The following is an 18734-nucleotide window of genomic DNA, read 5'->3' as shown; positions in this document are numbered from 1 at the left end:
TGAAGGGCAGCATCTGGAATGTTTTGTAATGCTCTTAATATAAGAACAGTAAATATACCTTCTTTAGCTTATAGCAGGCTTCATTCTGTGTCTGTCCTGATGTTTTTTTCTACAGTACCTTCAAAGAAAGGTTTTAACCATCCCTGGTTACCATGGCAGTTGAGTTGTGTTACCAGATTGTGCAGTGGGCTATTGTTGGATCTAGAGGCTGGCAGCTTGATTGAAAAGGTCCTTGACTGAAAAGGTCCTTGATTAAATAGACATTTTTGAAAAACTTTGATAAGTAAGCAAGGAAAGGTGACCTGTTGAGAAGATATGGAAGGGCTGGAGCTGTGCAGATTACGGGGGAAGGTCTCTGCCTTTGTCTTTGAAAATACAGCAATTCACCAGGACAAACTCCTGCCCGCTTACTGATGTAAGCTTAGATTTCTGGATGGACTCGTGCTTGTGTGAGAGTGTTCTCTTTGTACACAGTCAGACAGCAAACACACTCTGAGTTACTATCAGGTCAGATGAAAGGAAATAAACCAGGGCAGAAACAAAGGAAATCTATAACAGTGAATTATATCTCTTCAGTTATCTGTTCTACTGAAAAAGTAGAATTTTCAGAAGGGGTTTTTGTGGTGTTGCTTGTTTGTTTGTGGTTTTTTTTTTTTTTTAGGGAATAGTTAATTAAATATATAATAGAACAAAATAGAGTTAGGAGGCACCTGATCTTCTAAACTGGCAAACTATAGTCTCTAGGGATGTCAAATTTTGCATCCCTAATTACAAGACTTTGCTTAAAAGGCACTTGTGTAAAAGAAAACCGCCTAGATGATACAAAACCATTCTAGTACTAAACTCATGCTTTCTTTTGCTTGATATTAGAGGGTGATGCTCAGGTGGGTATTCTGTTTGTGACTAATGGAACTGCTATAATTAGAAATTTGTATTTTATGTGTTGATGAATACTTCTTAGCTCACTAAAACTCTCTGTAACCTATAGTATTTGAAATAGTGTCATGCTTCTGGGGGAGCTGCAGTGTTAAAACTGCTTATGTTCGTTTATAGATCCAGGTACTGGTTTGTTATGTGCAGACTCCATGGCCAGACTTTCATGTGCTAAGCTAATTCTTGTGATTAAACACAGTATGTTTGTATAGTATTGGTTGTAGACACTAAGTCCTTTTATAGCTATTTTTCTTTCTAAGAGGCAAACTATGAATTGAGCACAAGAATTTGCTACAGAGGGCCCAGTGTTGAAAGCATCTGCAGTGCAGGGGTATGAGACCTGTAAAGTATAAATGTAGCTAGAAGATTGGTATGGGTTCAATCAGTTGTTTACTACAAAAACATTCAAACAATGAATATTTTCAAACTGAAGAAGTCCTCTTCTTTGCTGAAATGCAAACCAGCATTAGAACCATTAGATTAAGCTTTTTAAAGACTTTTCATGTGAGGTGAAGCTATGTGTATTACAGTAGGTAGATTGTAAATAATAATTTAATTCCTTCCTTCCCCTGGCCATTATTAAACCAGCTGTTCAGTGTATTTGGCAGTGTTGCTATGGTTACTATCAAGCATGCAGCTTCACTAAAAAAGGCGCATTTTAAGTATAGGTGAAATACTAAAGCTGGAACTGTATGCAGTGCCAAGATGACAGCATAGGCAATGAGTGGGACAAATTTAAATAGAAATGTCAAGCAGAAGCACTATCATTCCTCCTTAAAGAAATGCTAATTTTAATGTTAATGCAAAATGCACACCTCCTAACTGCATTGATCTTCTGGAGGATCACTCTATCTGTGCTCATATTGAAGTTTTTTCTGACATATAAAAAGCAAAGTTGTGCATGCACCCCTGCACTGGGAAGCTGCTGAGTTAGAGTGGGTGCTCTGGGCAGATCAGTGGGTCAGCTCTGACCTGCACAGTAGTGAACAGCAGGTACAGTGGCCAGCTTTGAAGGTGAACTGGGGTGAGGAACCATTTGGACCTTTTGACCATCTGCTTGTTGTCTGAGCTGTGTCAGGTGATGCCAGCTGGCTCATCCTAGGTTATTTGCTGAAGAAATAGTGCCATCATTTAAAGTTTGTTAGGATGTTTGGTTTCAAGGGCTTAGGTAAAACCACTGGTAATTTGATTCCTCTTGCCATGTTCTAAAGTTGTTTTTTTTATTTCATGAACAATTATATAATATTAGAAGCTATTTAAGTACGCGTAGTTATCCAATCCAGACTTTGTTGCTGAAGTTAGTGCATCCTGATTTTTGTCTTTGCAGCACTTGACCAAATGTGGAAAACATTTGGTTTACCTACAAATGCCTAAAAATGTAGGGCTGATTTTTGTTTTGCTTATGGGAGAACCCTGTGCAAAGCAGATTTTTCAAAGTGCTCAGATGGAGATGTGTGTGGAAATCCTATTGGGTTTACCAGTATGATATTTTCCAATACAAAAAGTTCTTTTGGTCAGTGAGCCTGCTTTGGTGCTGGATGCTGTGGTAAGATTAGGGCTGAACACAGGATCATCAATATAATAAAACAAGTATTTTAAAAATCATTAGATGTGGGTTCCTGTCTCCTGCCTTCAAATGTTGAGAAATGGCAGTTAACCCCCTCATGGAATAGGGTGCACCTCCACAAAAATAAGAACAACAAAATCCCATGAGAAGTTTTGCCATGGCTAGAGGATGGGGGGTGGCAGAGAGTCCTGTCCTTCATTAGTGCATTTGCACTTTCTGGGCAAATAGGCAGAAAGTGAAGAGCAAGACTTCTTGGAAGATCCTGCCCTACCATGTACAGTGAGTGAGGAAGTATGAGGCGGATGAAAGAGCTGGCAGTCATGATTTTGCCTTCAATAGTACTATTTCTCCCCATACATTCAGTGCTCCAAACCATGGTAATGATTTCTGCTAGCCCTTGAGCACAGATTGTTCTGCAGCAAAATATCTGTGAATTCCAGCATGGCTGTGCTGACCTGCCTTGGAGCAGAGCTGTTCCCAGACCACAACCTCCAGTGGCAGTTGCTGACATGCATCCAGCATTGCAGGTTCTGCCTGAAATCTGTATCCAGATCATGTCCAGGCAACAGGCAGTCTGTATGTCATGCTTTTGATTTATAAGGGTCGGGATCTGCAATCAGTTACGCCCATGTGGATCTAGTAAAAAAAATTAGATTGCCTAGGTGTGAATGAGGCTGGGTGTTAATGCTTCTTACAGTGTGTAATTATAGGATTGTTCACCTGTGAAGCAGAATTGATTTCAGCTCTCTCTCATGCAGAATAAGGAATTAACTAGGGATAAAATCTTCAAAGCACTTCAGTGATATAAATATTAATTTGAAAAATGGAAATTAAATGTTTTTAAAGGCAGCAGATATTCATTTATATGGTGAGTCAAGCAGCAAGAAATATGTCCCTTTTCTTGAAGCTGACCCACTCTTTGTGGTCCCCTGTTGGGAGTTTGGTAAAACATTCCTTGCAGAGGAGCTGTCTCATTATTCCCTTTTCATTGTCAATGTTTATAGAAACTATTTTTCATAATGGAAGAACATATTCTGTACTGCAGCAACCTGATTGTCTTTTAAGTTCTCTGAAGCCTTGAGTTACAGGCTGCAAATGATTGTGGCAATAACAATAATAAATTCCAATCTTAATTACAAAATGGGGAAGAAAGGAAAACCATGGTTCATATTCAGCCAGTTACTTAGTGAGAGATGCCTCTGTTGAGTTTTGCACACTGGACCGGTGACTTTGACAGTTCCTGCTCCTTGAAATTTCCTCCATATTTCTGCCTTTGCAGTGTAGTACTCAGGCACCTCCTGTACCATGATGCAGCAGATGGAATGCACCCAGCCAGCCTGCTCTCAGGTGTGCTGGCAGCTGCTTTTGGCCCAAGTGGTCCTGACTGTCCATTTCAGTCACAGTCTCCTGTGTTATCTAATCATAGAGAAAGTGAAATCCCAGATGCTGCTTTCTTCCACAGCTTCTTTCCCATCATGTGGTGCCATAATAGAGCCTAATGAGGCATGTCCACCAACATATGGCTGAGCTATCTCAAGTGTCTCTATAGATTATGTATCACCAGATGCAAAGCTAATGCCCTGTCCTACAAATGCTGAAAGAAACAGAATGCACACAGTTAAAAGTTAAAATGGGTTATTAAATTTCTGCATACTACAGTTTTTGAGGTTGGAGGGAACCATAAGGAAAACACATACTTTTTACTTGGATTCTGCCCTTGGTCTCATGGTGTCCCTGGTCCTGCAAAAGAGAGCTGAATTGGCAAGACGTACTTGCCTATTCCCCTTTTTCCCTATGACACAGCAAAAGAATGAAGAAGGAAAACAAAATCTTTTATTAATTTTCTTTTTGCTTTCTGTGACTGAACTGGCATGGAGTGTGCTGCAATGTGTCTAGGTCAGCAGAGATGGAGCTTTGACTCTGAAATATTTCTGTTCAACAGGTCTTCAGAGCTCCTGGAGTGGAGCTCTGTTTGCTCCACCCTTTGCTAAAGGATGTTCTGGAGTCTTTAGTTACTGCTCTGAGAGTAAGATTTTCAGTTTAATGCTTTTCTGTAGAAGTTTTCCAGTTCCCACATTCCTCTTGAAGTATCTAAAATGAGAAGGACATATTTATATCCTTGTCAATAGAAAAATATCCAGTTGGAAAATTAGTAACATGCAGCCCATTTGATTGGTTTAAATTAATTGGGCAGAAATTATGTGTACATGTTTATCCTCTGGAGAAAAATAGTTAAACCCGTTTTTCCATGAAGCTATTATTGCTCAGATTACCTCAGGAAATACCAGAAGTCTATGTCCTTGAAGGACTACTTTGTTGAGCTGCTGAAGTAATCATAGAACTCAATCATCAGAAGAAAAAAATATTTTAAAAGCCAAAATAAGGTTGTTTCTTAGAATTGCATCAGTTGTTAGCAAAGAAGCTGAATCAGTACTGAACCCTGTATGTATCTGTATGTATCACTGTTGAGCTTTTAGTGTGGTTTGTCACACTGGAATAAGCTTCCCTTTTTGCTAGTAAAAAGTGTTTTCCCTTGATCCTGAGGACCCTTTTACTTCATTTTAAGCGTGTCAAGACACAGTTTATTATAGTGTCCTAGCAGTATATTTGGAACGTATACTGCATGCACATTTGAGTATTTATAAGAATTTTATTTCTTTTCCATTATTCTGCTTAAAACTGGATTGTAGAAAATTCACCCTAAATTCTGAGAAGATATATTCTCATTGAATCATCCATTGATTCTCCTAAGGCACTTTGAGCTAACTCTAGTTTTACCCTGTCTAACCACTAAATGTCCAACTTGAATGGCAGACATCATCCCTACTAAACTTGTCTTGACAGCCAGGAAATTATAAAGGTAGCCCAAAGTTTAAAGGTTTGATTTTACTGAACTGCCAGAAGATCTGTGTCTTCACCAGCTTCTACAAAAAAAAAAAAACTAGGTGATTCCTTAAAAATATCTATAGGTATGTAAAAGGTTGTCCCTGTTAGTTGAATTACTTGAGTTTACCGCAATTTTACTACTTAACACACTGTGATTCTAGCATTTAGTGTATATTTAGTTAGACACACTCATTGCTAATAAAAATTTTCTTGTGTTTGGTTACCTTTCATCTTCATTTTCATGTTGAAAAATTTACTTCACAAATAGATTGTTCTGAGGAATGTACTTCCAAAGTGCTGTATTTTGGGACTGAACATTGTATTTTCTTTTCAAATAATTACTTAATAAAGTTCATATAAAATGTAATTGTTAGCAGCTTGCAAATTCAATGGACCTTAGAATTCACTATTAAGGGGTATTTTGACAGAAACTTGTGATCAGATTGCAGGTGATTTCTTTCCAGATACTTTCCACAGAGCCCCCTGCTCCTAAGATGTATATTTTGGAGCTTTGACTCCTTTTGTGTGTGTATTTTATTTCATGAGTTACTTAAGCAGAATGTCTCTACAGCCTGTTTGAAATAACATTAACTTTACCATTTGCAGAGATAAATTAGTCTTCTGAAACAATACTTGTTTTCCACCCTGATGCATTTCCAAATTGGTATTGACTAGTAGTAGTAGTAAAATTTAGCATTGTTAAAGATTTAACTGAATCTAAAATTAGATTTTCTAAAATGTTTCTAAATTAGAATTATGGACACTGTGTTTTGAAACAGAACTTGCTGTCTTTGAGTGGCTCAGTGAATGGTAAAGATCACATAGTATGAAAAGAACTTGGCTCTCAAAAATTTAATTGGGAGTGCTGATTTTTTTCTACATGGTCTGACCTTCTCTTAGAGTAGCAATATATGTTGAAACTATTTTGACAACCTGCTGAATTTTATCTTACATGTCTCTTAAGTGCTATTTTATTTCTGTGTACTCTCAGGAATTATTTACCTGACCTCAGCTCTTGGCCACATAGGACATTCTGCATTCTTCCTGACTGTTTCTGCACGGGATGGGGGTGGCCTTCCCTCTGCCAGCAATGCAGCTGTCACAGTAAATGTCCTTCAGACTGTTTTGGTCCCTGCCATATTTGAGAGATCCCGGTATAGCTTTTCTGTTCCAGAAGATGCACCTGAAGACAGCGTGATTGGCACTGTAAAGGCCAGAGAGCCTCCAAGTAAGTCACCTTCTCAGTCAGAGATTATGTTGTATTTTTGTTGTGACCATTAACTGGAAATAGCTGTAGATTATTTTTTTTTCCCATAAACCTCTGTGTTATTTATTCAGTCTGTCAAGCATTAAATTGAATTTATCTTTGGTATTTACAGCAACTGGTGTAATGGCTGATTTATCAGGACGCTCTTTAGAACAGTTGGAGATTTCTGGTATTCTCCTTGGTGGTCCATAGAGATTGGCAATGGCCTCCATTTTCTTCCTGATGGATTTCTATAATTGTAAATGAGGAGATAGGAAGCATGCTGTGAAAGTTTAAGTAAGTGTGACGGACTGGCTCATGTTAAAGTGTTAGCCATGCAGGGCAAATTTCAGAGCAATACTTAAAATCAGGGAGTACTCAGAAATATCAGAGGATCTGCAAGAAGTGCTCCTGGCCACCCCTCAAAAAACCAAACCAGAACCAACCAACCAAACAGAACCCCACATTGTCTCAATTTAAGTGGAGAAGTCCAGATGAATGTTTGCAGGACCTTTGGAAAATATATTTAATCCATCTGGTTTTGTTATCATTTGTAAATGGAAATGGATTAGCTCCTGACAGTCCTTGGTCATAAAGAGCCCTGTCCTGAGAGCTGTACATACTTGGTTCCTATGCAGAGCAGTGGGATCTGTGAGTCCACATAACAGCCTGATGATGCATCTGTAAATGTAAGGTGGTAGATGGCAACATTTCATACAAGCTTCATTAGTCAGGTCCTCCCACTTCTTTCTTTTGGGAAGAACTGTCCTCAGCGTGGAGGTAGCACCCACTGTGTGGCCTTGATAGAAAGCCTGAATCTTTAGACAGCTTTTTCTTAAGGTAGTGTCTGATGTATAAATGTTACAAGAATGGTCACCCATGAACAGTAAGTTTATTAAATTACATTTTTTTCAGGGAACTGCCACCTGTTTCATTCCTTGCTGTAATGAATGCCTGTGTGTAGTGAAATTGCTCCCACAAGACTAATTTATAGGTGTGTTTCTTCTGTATTTTAGATCAGGGAGAAACAAGAGGCTATTATGTGATTTTCTCTATAGAGTTTTATAATACCAGTGTGATGAAAATCAAAGAGTGCAGAAGTGGACAAACTGTGTGGATTCATATTTTACTGGAGGGCTCCAGGGATGGGAAGAAGGAAGCATAAAAAGCCCAAGAATGTCAAACATCTGCGTAGCTTACGTTTATTCCATTGAATTTAACAGCATGCATTCTCCCCAGATGTTCTTGCCAATGTTTATGTTATCACTTCCATTTTTTTTTTTTTGTTACACTTTTTGTTGTTGTTTCCATTTCTAGATTCGCTAGAAGTGGTTTCTTACAGAATTTGCTCCGGTGATCCGCATGGGAAGTTCTCTATTGACCCCCAGTTTGGCATTATCCGCACCAAGAAACAGCTTGACCACGAAGCTCAGTCTGTTGTGGTGCTCACTGTTCAGTCTCAGCTGGGTGACTCCCCCGTCTACAGCAGCACTCAAGTCAACATATCTGTGACAGACATCAATGACAACCCCCCCGAGTTTCTTACCAAATCTGATAAGGTAACCATCTCACATACCCAGCCTCCTGGCACTGCTGTCTACATTGCTCATGCAGAAGACAAAGACAGTGGCCTAAATGGGGCAATCAAATACAGTATTGCAAGCAAGCAGTCAGATGCATTTAGCATTGATCCAAGTCTCGGAGTGGTAAACCTTACCAGGACAGTGGTGGCAGAAAAGCAGCAGGAATATACTCTGCATATAGCAGCTGAAGACTGCGGGAGTCCTCCTCTGACTTCTTTGCTGATGTTGACAGTGGTTATTGAAGAGCAGAAGATGGGCCCTACTTTGGTCTTCCAAAGCTTGGTGTATCAAATAGAAGTCAGTGAAGCTACCTCTCCAGGTGCCCAAATCCTTCAGGTTCAAGCCCACTCCCTTGATCCACACAGTGTTACCTCCAATCTGAGGTATTCCTTAGAGCCTAGTACTGATTCCATTGCATTTGGAATCAGCTCTGATACTGGCTGGATTTATCTTCGGAAACACTTGAACTATGAATGCGCACAGATGCTGTGTTTTAGAGCCTTGGTCAGCACGTCTGAGGACAAAAACCTTAGGCAAAATGCAAGTACATCTATAATAGTTAACGTCCTGGATGAAAATGATAATTCTCCCATGTTTTTGCGTGAGAGCTACTTCTTTGAAATTGAGGAAAATCCGATTCCCAGTGGTGTGGTTGGCACCATTACAGCTGTTGACAAAGACTCAGGAAGAAATGGACAGCTTTCCTATTTCCTCTTGTCTGATGGAAAGTATTTCAAGATGAATTCCAACACAGGTAGCATTTTATGATTTGTAATCTGCCTAATATTGCTTTTGGAAAGCAGCCTTCCCTAAGGGTACGGAAGTAAAGTATAAAGCTTCCAGAAACTGCTGTGAATCTTTTGGGTTGATATATGAATATTTTAACTCGGAGTGTCACAATTTGGGGAATGAAATAAACCCAATATATTTTCATGAAGAATGGACTGGCCCTTAGGATTTTTTTTCATTAATTTGTTCAGGTCACTTGGTCATAAGTTTTGGTGTTTGGCTGAAACAAATTAAAAGAAGTTGTTTTAAGTTATAGCTTCAATAGTTCATATGAGAAAAATTTTTGCCTGTGATCAAGTAGAGTTGAAAAGTACAAATCAGCCATAAGTAACTATAAATGTACTTATGAAGTTAGACAAAGCGATTTAAAATACTTGTGAATGCTTCTGTAACTGACATCAAAACTGAGTTCATGTTGTACACGGCATCAAAGAAGTCAAATTGGCTGAGAGAAATTTTTCACAGCATAGGGTGTACTCTGCAGTGAATCCCAAATGCCTCAAGTAATAGAGGTTATGTCTACACAGTATAACACCAGAGACCAGAGCATGGAGAGCCTAAAGGAAGGGAATTCTTCAAGGGATACAGGCACCGTAAATAATCCAGTTTAGTAAAATGCTGTGTAGGAAGCGATGATCTGCTGTTTAAAATTCCTATTTCCAGATGTCCAGTCCCCATGGGGAGTGAAAAGGCTTTTCCAGAATTTCTCTGTATGAATCTCAAAATAAAAGCAGCTTTTGAGTACACTTATGGAACTTTACAGGCCAACAGAATACTAGGAATTAACCAAGGTGGTTTTTAAAAACCATGTGGTTACCTGTGTGATAAGCTTTGATCAACTGCAAATCTCTGGCTGTATTGGGTATGGCTAAGCAGACAGGGAGAATATTAGTCAGATTTATTTGCTGGGTTTACCAGAATGTATGGGAGACATAAGGGTTTATGATTAATGCACATAATTAATAAAGGCCCCTTGTCAGCACTTAAACCCCTGTGTTCATGTATTATCTGTCCTGGAGTGTGGTGAAGGCCAGATGGATTTCTTTGGGAGGTCGGCACTTTGGTTCATACTGTTTGATACCTTTGCTCTGGGGCACCCAGTGTACAGTAAAACGTGTCAATAGGGCACTAAAGTACATATGCAAAACTGTGATTGACAGAATGTTTCTGCAGGATGGGGTTTGGAAAGCTGAGGTTTTCATGTCAATGATCAGGTGTATCAGAGGGCACTTATCATTATTTCACATTAAATTAAATGCATAATTGCGCGCACTAAGACGAGTGCTAGCACACAGTAAACACCTAACTCCATTTCTCACCCCTTTTCTTTGGCTGTCAGGTGAAATCATAAACTGGGCGGCGCTGGACCGCGAGGAGCAGGCACACCACGAGCTGCAGGTGCTGGTGACGGACGCGGGGCAGCCCCGGCGCAACGCCACGGCCACCGTGCGCATCGCCGTGCACGACCGCAACGACCACCCGCCATGCTTCCCCCAGGGGGCGCTGCGCCGACAGGTGGGGCGGGGCACCGCACTGCGCTTCCTGCAGGGGGCGCTGCGCCGACAGGTGGGGTGGGGCACCATGCAGCACCACCCTGTGGCCGCACCGCGCACTGCAGGTCCTTCCAAACCGGGGCACTGCACACAGTCGGATCTAAAGGATTGCATGAGCCTAACTCTGTTCATGTGTGCACTGGAATCCCTTTTGGTTTCCAACCTCCGAGCTTGCCATAGTAAAGATGTTCGAGTTAGTGTTCTATACAGACTGCGACAGAGGGTTGCTAGAACTCTGTTGTTTAGCCATCTCCTGAAATGCTCATTGCACGCTAAATATTACTGAAATGGAAAATAGTGCAGCAGCTAAACTCTTGTGTTATGGCAAGGGATTTGATTAAGATGGCTTTATCCGTGTATAATTTCAAATCATTTATGAACTGCTTGGTGACAGGTTTTGGAAGGGCAGCCATCAGGGACACTTGTTGCCACCATCTTTGCAAAAGACTTCGATTCTGGAAACAACGGTGTTGTATTATATTCAATAGAATCAGGTAAGAATTTCAAGGGTTAATTAATACAAAAAGATACATTAAAATAACTAGCATTTTAGAAAAGCCATGTATCATACCAGATTTTATGTTTATTTTGTGTCAGGTAGAATAAAGCTGCCTTTGGAAATAGGAATCAGCACCATCATGTGTCTTACAAAGTATTTAAGGAAGTGTAAGCAGCTGCCTTTCCTCCCTTTGCTCTCTGCCCCATCTTTCATGTGGTTTGGTTGCTTCTGTGGCTGGCCAGAAAGTGTTCAAACAGCTCTCAGAAAAGACTAGGATCGTGATCTTTTACTGTACAGTTTAGTATTTCAGTCAGTTTAACATCTTAAAGGAAAAATGAGCTCCCTTTTCCCATGACCAGTTGAAAATTTTCCTGCTAAAATAACAGTTTGTGATGGTCTGAGACAGGGATCAGAGGGATCAGCAGATAATCTGGACAAGCAATGAGGTTTGTGGTTTTTAGTTTGGGTTTCACCCTTTGTTTAGCAGTGTGTTAACCTGACATAGCATGGCCCCTTAAAAACACTTCTCTTTAGTTTTCCCCATAATTCCTACATGTAATATTTCACTTCTGGGGTAAGCGGTAGGATCCAGTTTTGTTTGCAGTGAAATTAATAACAGAGCAGTCCCAAGTTAGAACATGAGTGGGACTGGGGCATTAATACTGGTAGGAGACATAGATGTGATGTTTGGATTTGCTGCATACCACTTGCTCTGCTTCCATAAAAGTGAGAACTCCATCTATAACCAGGAAGGAAAACAGGTCTGCTCTCCTGCTTCCCTTCACTATTGCTTCAAAACAGTAAGAGTTCCCAGGAACAGGACTATTTCTTTTTTGTTTGGTTTCTGTTCTATTCTACCAGATTTATGTAATCAATACTTTTTAAGCTTGGGATTCGTAATCTATGGTAATTTGCATGTAGATACTACAGTTTCATCAGAGCAAGAAAACATCATTGCCTTAATTTGAATATAAATGACTGCCTATTCCAGAGGGAATTGGATGGTATCTTAGACTTCTGCATAGTGAGTAAGAATATTTTGCACAAAAAAGTTCCCCCTTGTGAAAAAGGGGAGGAGCAGTGTGCAACCCTTTGTTTGAAGAGTGATGGCCAGGCAATACAGTAAGTGTTTTTCAGGGGTCTCTGCCTGTTCATGTATCTAACTATATCCCCTTCCTTCAAACGGCATGTTGGATTTTCTTACTGGCTTCACTGTAGGGCCCCCAGAGGGGAGTAAGTAAGAGTTCAAATTATAAAAATGACTAGCAACACAAAATATGACTGGTGTTGCAAAAGCCGTCTCTGGAAAGAACAAAAACATAAAAACAGCAGCAAACACACCCCCATCTCTCCCCATTTCAGATGCAAAAAACCACTAAAAATCCCTCCCAGCCTTGGAACTAGATATTTTCCTGATAAACAAATCCAGAAACAGCTGAGCTTCTCTGATACTAATTTTTGTTGCTGTTAGTTGGCTCACAGCCTTTAACATCTGGTCTTCTGTTTCATGGTGAAGTTTTTGCCTGGTTTATATTAAAAATAGTATTTTCTTGTTCTGGGACACTGTTCAGTACTTAAATATGAAGAAGAAACATGATCTGATTTACAGCCATATTTGTTAAACAGAGAGACAGCAGGTTAATTGGAGAACTCCATACAGACCAGTGCTTTATTCTCCAGTCATGGGGCTGCCACAAGATGGAGAGCTGCGAGTGTCAGTGTCAGCTGTTAAGCTTGTAAATGTTCCTGGGTAATTTTTAATGTTCTTGAGATCTTAAAGAAATTTCAAGATAGGAGCAATATATTAAGCTATGTAGGAATGTTAATGACAAATGCCAACAAAGTACATGAGGGCAAATCTGTAAAAGAACTATGAGGTTTACGCACCAGATAAATTTTAGGTTACAGGGAAGTGTTTCCTTCAAAATGCCCCTTCCTCTTCCTAGAAAATCAAAGCAAACCATGCCTTAAAAATGTAGATGCATCAAAGTGGGTGGTCACATGGCCCTACTTCCACTTCTGTGTTATCACTAACTCAGAGGGAGTTAATCCCAGCTGTGTGTACTGTTTATTCCTTAGTGATGCTGGCAGTCAGAAAGTGATTTGCCTGGTCTTCTTTATGACTGTCAATAGGATATAGTATAGCATTTATAACAGAAATTAGTGTGTATTTATAGGGCATCTGGAACTACTGCTTTGTGTGTTAAGTCTAGCATTGACAGAGGCTTTTACGGTTATATTTGGAGCAATTATGTGAATGCAACATTAGCCCTTGACTACACAAGTGCCAAGAGAAGCCTAGTTACACTGCTAACATGCACAAATTGGCAAGTGCTGTCCATGTGTCTGTGAAGAAGTCCTTGTTCTCCAGAATGACTTGCAAGCAGCGTGCAGGGAGCATTCACAGACTTGCAGAGGGCTACATTTCTGCACAAGCCCTCATCATGTTCAGGTTCTTTGGGAGCTGTGGCCTTGCCTTCCTCTTTTCTGTTAAAGGAAACAACTTTTCCATCACCTCAAAGGAGAAGGACATGGTCTGGGCGCTAAGTATTTTAATGCCTAGGAAAGAAATAGTTGTTCAGGAAATTAGGTAAAAGTACGTAGCTAACTATGACTGTGTGCTGAGGTCACTAATCTCTGAGAAATCTCTGGTGTTATTTTCTGTCTGCTTTCTGGGCCATTTTGCCTAAATGCCAGTTTCTGTAAGGCCCGAATGTTCAGCCAGCCAAAGTTCACAGTAACACATTGCTTGGTGTTTCTCAGGGCACCATTGGTTTTTTCTCTTTGGTTCTAAACTACAATTTCTCTGAACATCTTTGAGACCACAGAGCTGAAAGAGTGTCTGAGTTTTGGAGAACCTCATGTAAATGAAAGTCTGGCCAACAGTTGGACAAGACAGAGGTGAAAAATTTAATTGTAAAAACATATGTATTTATTGGCAGTTTACTTTTGCAAGCTCAAGAAGAGGCTGGGGCCATTGGAGTCTAGTTTTTGAGAGATTCAGTTTTTTTCTGTTCCATGCTTCATCTGCTCTTTCCAGTTTCCTTATTTCTTATCCATTTCTCATATACTTTCTTCATTTTCTCCTCAGATGCAAAAGGACATATTTAGGGTGTTCGATATAAGCAGCAGTTGTTTAATTCAGGTGACTTATGGAGATAAGAGCTAAGGAAATATTTCTGGAAGTGCAGCGAGCATGAGCTTTTAGACCAATGACTGACATGCTGTGTAGGTGTTAAACTTTTTTCCCAGTGTAAAAGTTTTTTCTGAATTTCAATCAAATGGCTACACTTAGAATACTAAATAAAAATATTTTAAAAATAGATTGATAAAAATACCAAAAAACCAGACATGGGGCATTTCAGTTTTGATTGTCTTTATAATGTGGAATCAGATAAAAAAATGAAAACATGAAACACTTACAAAATGGAAGTTCCAAGGGGTTTTTCTTCTATACAATGTTTCTTTCCGAAATTTTCAGACTTTTTTACCACCAAAATATGCACAAAACTATTTCATGCAATATATGAATTTTAGTGTAACTCTAAGTGTAGGTTTTAGCAAAATACTGAAAATATATGCATGCAATTCACATTGTGTTCTGTTTCTCATATCTCCTGTGACTTTTGCCTAGCTGGGATTTTGTGTCATTAAACATTATATGGAACAAAGTAGCAGATCTGTGACTGTAGACATCTTGTTGGGACCTACACCAGGAAAGTAAACCAAAAGCTATTTATGAAAAGAGTGATATAGCATTAATATTTTGAAACTACTATGAAAAATGAAAAATGCAAGACTGTCACATTCAATATAATTGTCTTTATATATTGTTTCCTTTTGTTGGCAATTTCCTTGTTAATGTTCCAGACAGCAAGACAACTCAGAAGGGACTGATGGAGAATTAGAAAGCTATATTCATGCAAAAAATAGCAGAACAATATTTAAAAAAACTCCTATTTATTGGTTGTGAAAACCCAATTTTTTTATTAGTTTGCTAAATGGTTTTTTTCTTCAAATGTTACAGGTGCAAATATTTTACAGTTGCAGATGATATAATTGGATACAAAAGTGAACATCTATATGTGCAGTTAACTAATTTGAGTGTGCAGATTTGGAGAACATAAACAGCTTCATGCTCACTTAGGTGTCTATGGAAATATAGTTGTTTATGTGTGTTTTGTGTGCTACATCTGCACTGAATTTATTTTTACCACAGTTGCTTACTGTAATAGTGGCTGTTATGCTGCAGGACTTTATTTAACCTGCTAGTGCACCTTACTGAAAATTCACGTAACAGAAAGCTGTTTGGATAGTATTCTAAGAGAGAAGTACTTATAACAATTGTCATTTTCTCAGTTTCTGGTGATGTATACAGAGTAATAGGTATTTCCCATTTTACTAAAATTTGAAAGTAATTTGTATTCTATTTCTTGAACATGGGGGAGATACATATCAGTCTCATTTTCCAGGGGAGGTTTAGATTGGAAAAATTTCTTTACTTAATTGTTTGTCAAGCATTGGAACAGGCTTCCTAGGGAGGTTGTGGAGTCATCATCCCCAAAGGTATTTAAAACACATGTAGGCATGGTACTTAGGGATATGGTTTCGGGAATTTGGCAGTGTTGGGTTAAAGGTTCCACTTGATGATCTTAAGGATCTTTTCTTCAACTTAAATGATTCTCTAATTCTAAGTCAAGAAGAGCTATTTATTCATCTGTGGTAAAATTATTCTTTGCGACTCTCAAATAAATGATGTGGCTGCAAGTAATAACTTCAATTAAAAGCCACTTATTATTAGAGTGCCACCAGTCCTTGATGAAAGATATGAGCATAATTTCCAATATTCACATGTTGCTCTGCAACAGCTTACTGTAAGATTGTGGCTACCCCCATCTGTCTGCTGGTACAGAGCACAGGGAGGGCAGGTGGTGTGGCTGCAATCATGGCATATTGTAGGGGTCAACAGTGCTCTTTGCTGACCCCATGATCTGTGAGTCACAGGAGATTCTTTACCCTTCATGCCAGTTTGGAGACTAAGACTTAATTCTTTCTCTGGCCCTGTCTGCCAAGGTTAGAAATGGGAGGACCAGTCCTGGGCTATCTGTCACCCTCCTGATGCACACATCACTGGTGTGAGTGAAGTTGTTACAAAACTGGGCAGTTGCTTTAGTACTCTATGGAGTTTCTCTCCATATTTTTCTGAATCCACATTAAGTGGTTTATAATAAGTACTCAATGAAGGAAGAGGAGGTGAACCAAAAAAGCCAGAGAGATCCAAATGAGTGCAGCAAGTTCCTTTCCTCCGGGTCCTGCTCTTTTTCACTGTTCATTACAATGTTCAGTACTATGGAGTCAAGCTGCTACTGATTTTCAATAACACATGTCCATTTTTACCCCACAGAAGAGGATATAGGATACTTTCAGATTGATGCTGTCAGTGGAGAGTTAAGAACAACCCGGCCTCTGTCACATGCTGAGCGATCTGACTACAGAATGATGGTGATGGCCAAGGACCAGGGGATGCCTTCGCTTCAAGGACGTGCTGCTGTTTACATCCAGGTACTTATTTACCTTGTGCAGGTAGAACAATTATGTTAAATGCTTAATTTCTTTGAAGAAAAAAAAAATTGGAAGAAGGTTGGGAAATTGACTGAAAAAAGGAAGAAGCTCAAAATTGTAAGCACATTGTCTCATGGTAATTTTCTTTAGCTGTTTTTCTGTTGAGGGAGGAAATGAGAGGGAAAATAATTTTGATTTGTTAAGAATGCATAGCAGCATTCTGGATCATCTTGCAAATAGATGATGCTTGTGCTTTAGGAGATCATTGGAAACACTGGGAAATAGGAGGAAAATATCCAGGTAGGCAGAGAAAAAAATATCAAGTGGGACTGAAAGTGGGGAAGAGAGTAGATTTGTTCCCTTCACTGAGTTGCTCTCTTTTCTAAATTCTATAAATTAAATTGTATAAGGATATCTTATTTCTTTGTGGTGATTTATATGGGGCAGCTCCTCATGGGAGTGTGAAATGCAGCATGTGCTCATTCCATAGCCAGCCACCTGCTGTTCATTGAGCCACAGTGGGCCTGCTTTGTCCCAGCCACCTGTGCACTCCTCCGTCAGAGGCTGAATGTTATTGAGGCTGCTATTTTCAAGTCACCCTAAAGATGGTTAATTTTGGATAGCTTGTAGCTTCAGTCCGGGCAAGGCAAATGCTGTTCCTACAATTCAAGAGAATTGAAGGACTCCTCTCCCTGAGCAACGGGAGAAACACCGGGTGATGAACTGACTGTGAACCCCATTCCCTGCCTCCCTGCACTCCTGGAGGAGGAGGGAGGGGTGGGGGGAAGGTGTGTTTTTAAGCTCTTATTGTACTTCTCATTATCCTGCTCTGATTTTGTTTGCAGTAAGTTCAGTTAATATCTCTATTTCTAGTCTGTTTTGGCTGTGATGGTATTTGCTGAGTGACCTCTCCTGGTCCTTATCTCAGCTCATGAACTTTCATTATGTTTCCTATCCCCTGTCCAGTGGCAGAGAGGAGTGAAAAAGCAGCTTTGCTGGTACCTCGCATCCAGCCAGGGTCAGCCCACTACACATTACAATATTAACAATAACAGTGGGAAAATATTGCAGTCTTTGTGTTTTGGTTGCAGGTGATCCCACTTCCCAACGGGAGATCTGGCTTCTTTCAGAATTTCAAGCACTTTGTCGTACCTGAAAATTTTAAACCTGCACAAGTGTTGGATTCTCTGAAGGCGTTGAGTAACCATCTAGCACTTAACAGGAAACTGCATTTCAGTATTGCTAAAGATGATAATGTTCATTTTGAAGTAGACAGCTTAACAGGAGACCTTTATCTTTCCAAGGAGCTCGACTATGAAACAGATTCACACTTTCTTTTGCAAGTTATTATAAAGGATTATAATAATCCTCCACAAAATAGCACTGTCTTCCTAAGTATTGATGTAGAAGATAAGAATGATCATTCTCCACATTTTCAAGATGACTTTGTAGTGATTGGCATAGAAGAAAATGTACCTGTTGGCACTCTGGTTTACACATTCAATGCAAAGGATGGAGATGGCGGTTTTCTGAACAGCAAAATAGAGTATTCCTTAGAAATAAGTAACACAGGTGAAAATCCATTTCTTATTCACCCTTTGTATGGCACCTTGACCACAGCTTCTCCACTGGACAGGGAGATTACTCGTTCTGTGATCTTGACAGTGTTTGCAGAAGACCAGGCGATAAATCTGACTGATCGTCGGCTGGATTCCCTGGCTGTCAAAATTGTTATTTTAGATATCAATGACAACAGTCCCAGTTTTACATCTTCACGTCTTTCCTATGTCATGGAGGATGTGGAGGTGGGCTTCTTTGTACACCACATAGTTGCAAAGGATCCTGATGAGGGAAGAAATGGACAGGTTACATATCACATTCTTGCAGGCAATGAAAACAAAGCATTTGTACTGGATAAAATCACAGGTACCGTGACTTCTCTTCTCTGGGGTTTCTTGTCTTGTGATTCTCACAGTAACATTTGGGAGTGCTTACCATACAATAGTGAAATACCACATTAGTGTGGCGCTCTGCCCAGGTGACTTATTGTCCTCAGGGGTGATTGCCTTGGGCAGAGCACCACACAAGCAGGGCAGTGCAGAGCACAGTAGTCAAA

General features: G+C 39.7%; 1 protein-coding gene across 1 annotated transcript in view; it reads left to right on the top strand.

Annotated features, from left to right (window-relative positions):
- Positions 1-18734, top strand: part of DCHS2 (dachsous cadherin-related 2) — a 104788-nt gene that overhangs the window by 56408 nt on the left and 29646 nt on the right. Inside the window, exons 4-9 of the mRNA XM_071432719.1 lie at positions 6378-6614; positions 7950-8969; positions 10344-10519; positions 10952-11051; positions 16461-16618; positions 17710-18544. Coding sequence (XP_071288820.1) covers positions 6378-6614; positions 7950-8969; positions 10344-10519; positions 10952-11051; positions 16461-16618; positions 17710-18544 — 2526 coding nt within the window. The remainder of the gene's footprint in view (positions 1-6377; positions 6615-7949; positions 8970-10343; positions 10520-10951; positions 11052-16460; positions 16619-17709; positions 18545-18734) is intronic.

Source organism: Agelaius tricolor, unplaced genomic scaffold, assembly GCF_023055355.1.
Source record: "Agelaius tricolor isolate 1412-34295 unplaced genomic scaffold, bAgeTri1.0.p SCAF_8, whole genome shotgun sequence".
NCBI lineage: Eukaryota > Metazoa > Chordata > Aves > Passeriformes > Icteridae > Agelaius > Agelaius tricolor.
This window is presented reverse-complemented; position numbering and strand designations above follow the sequence as displayed.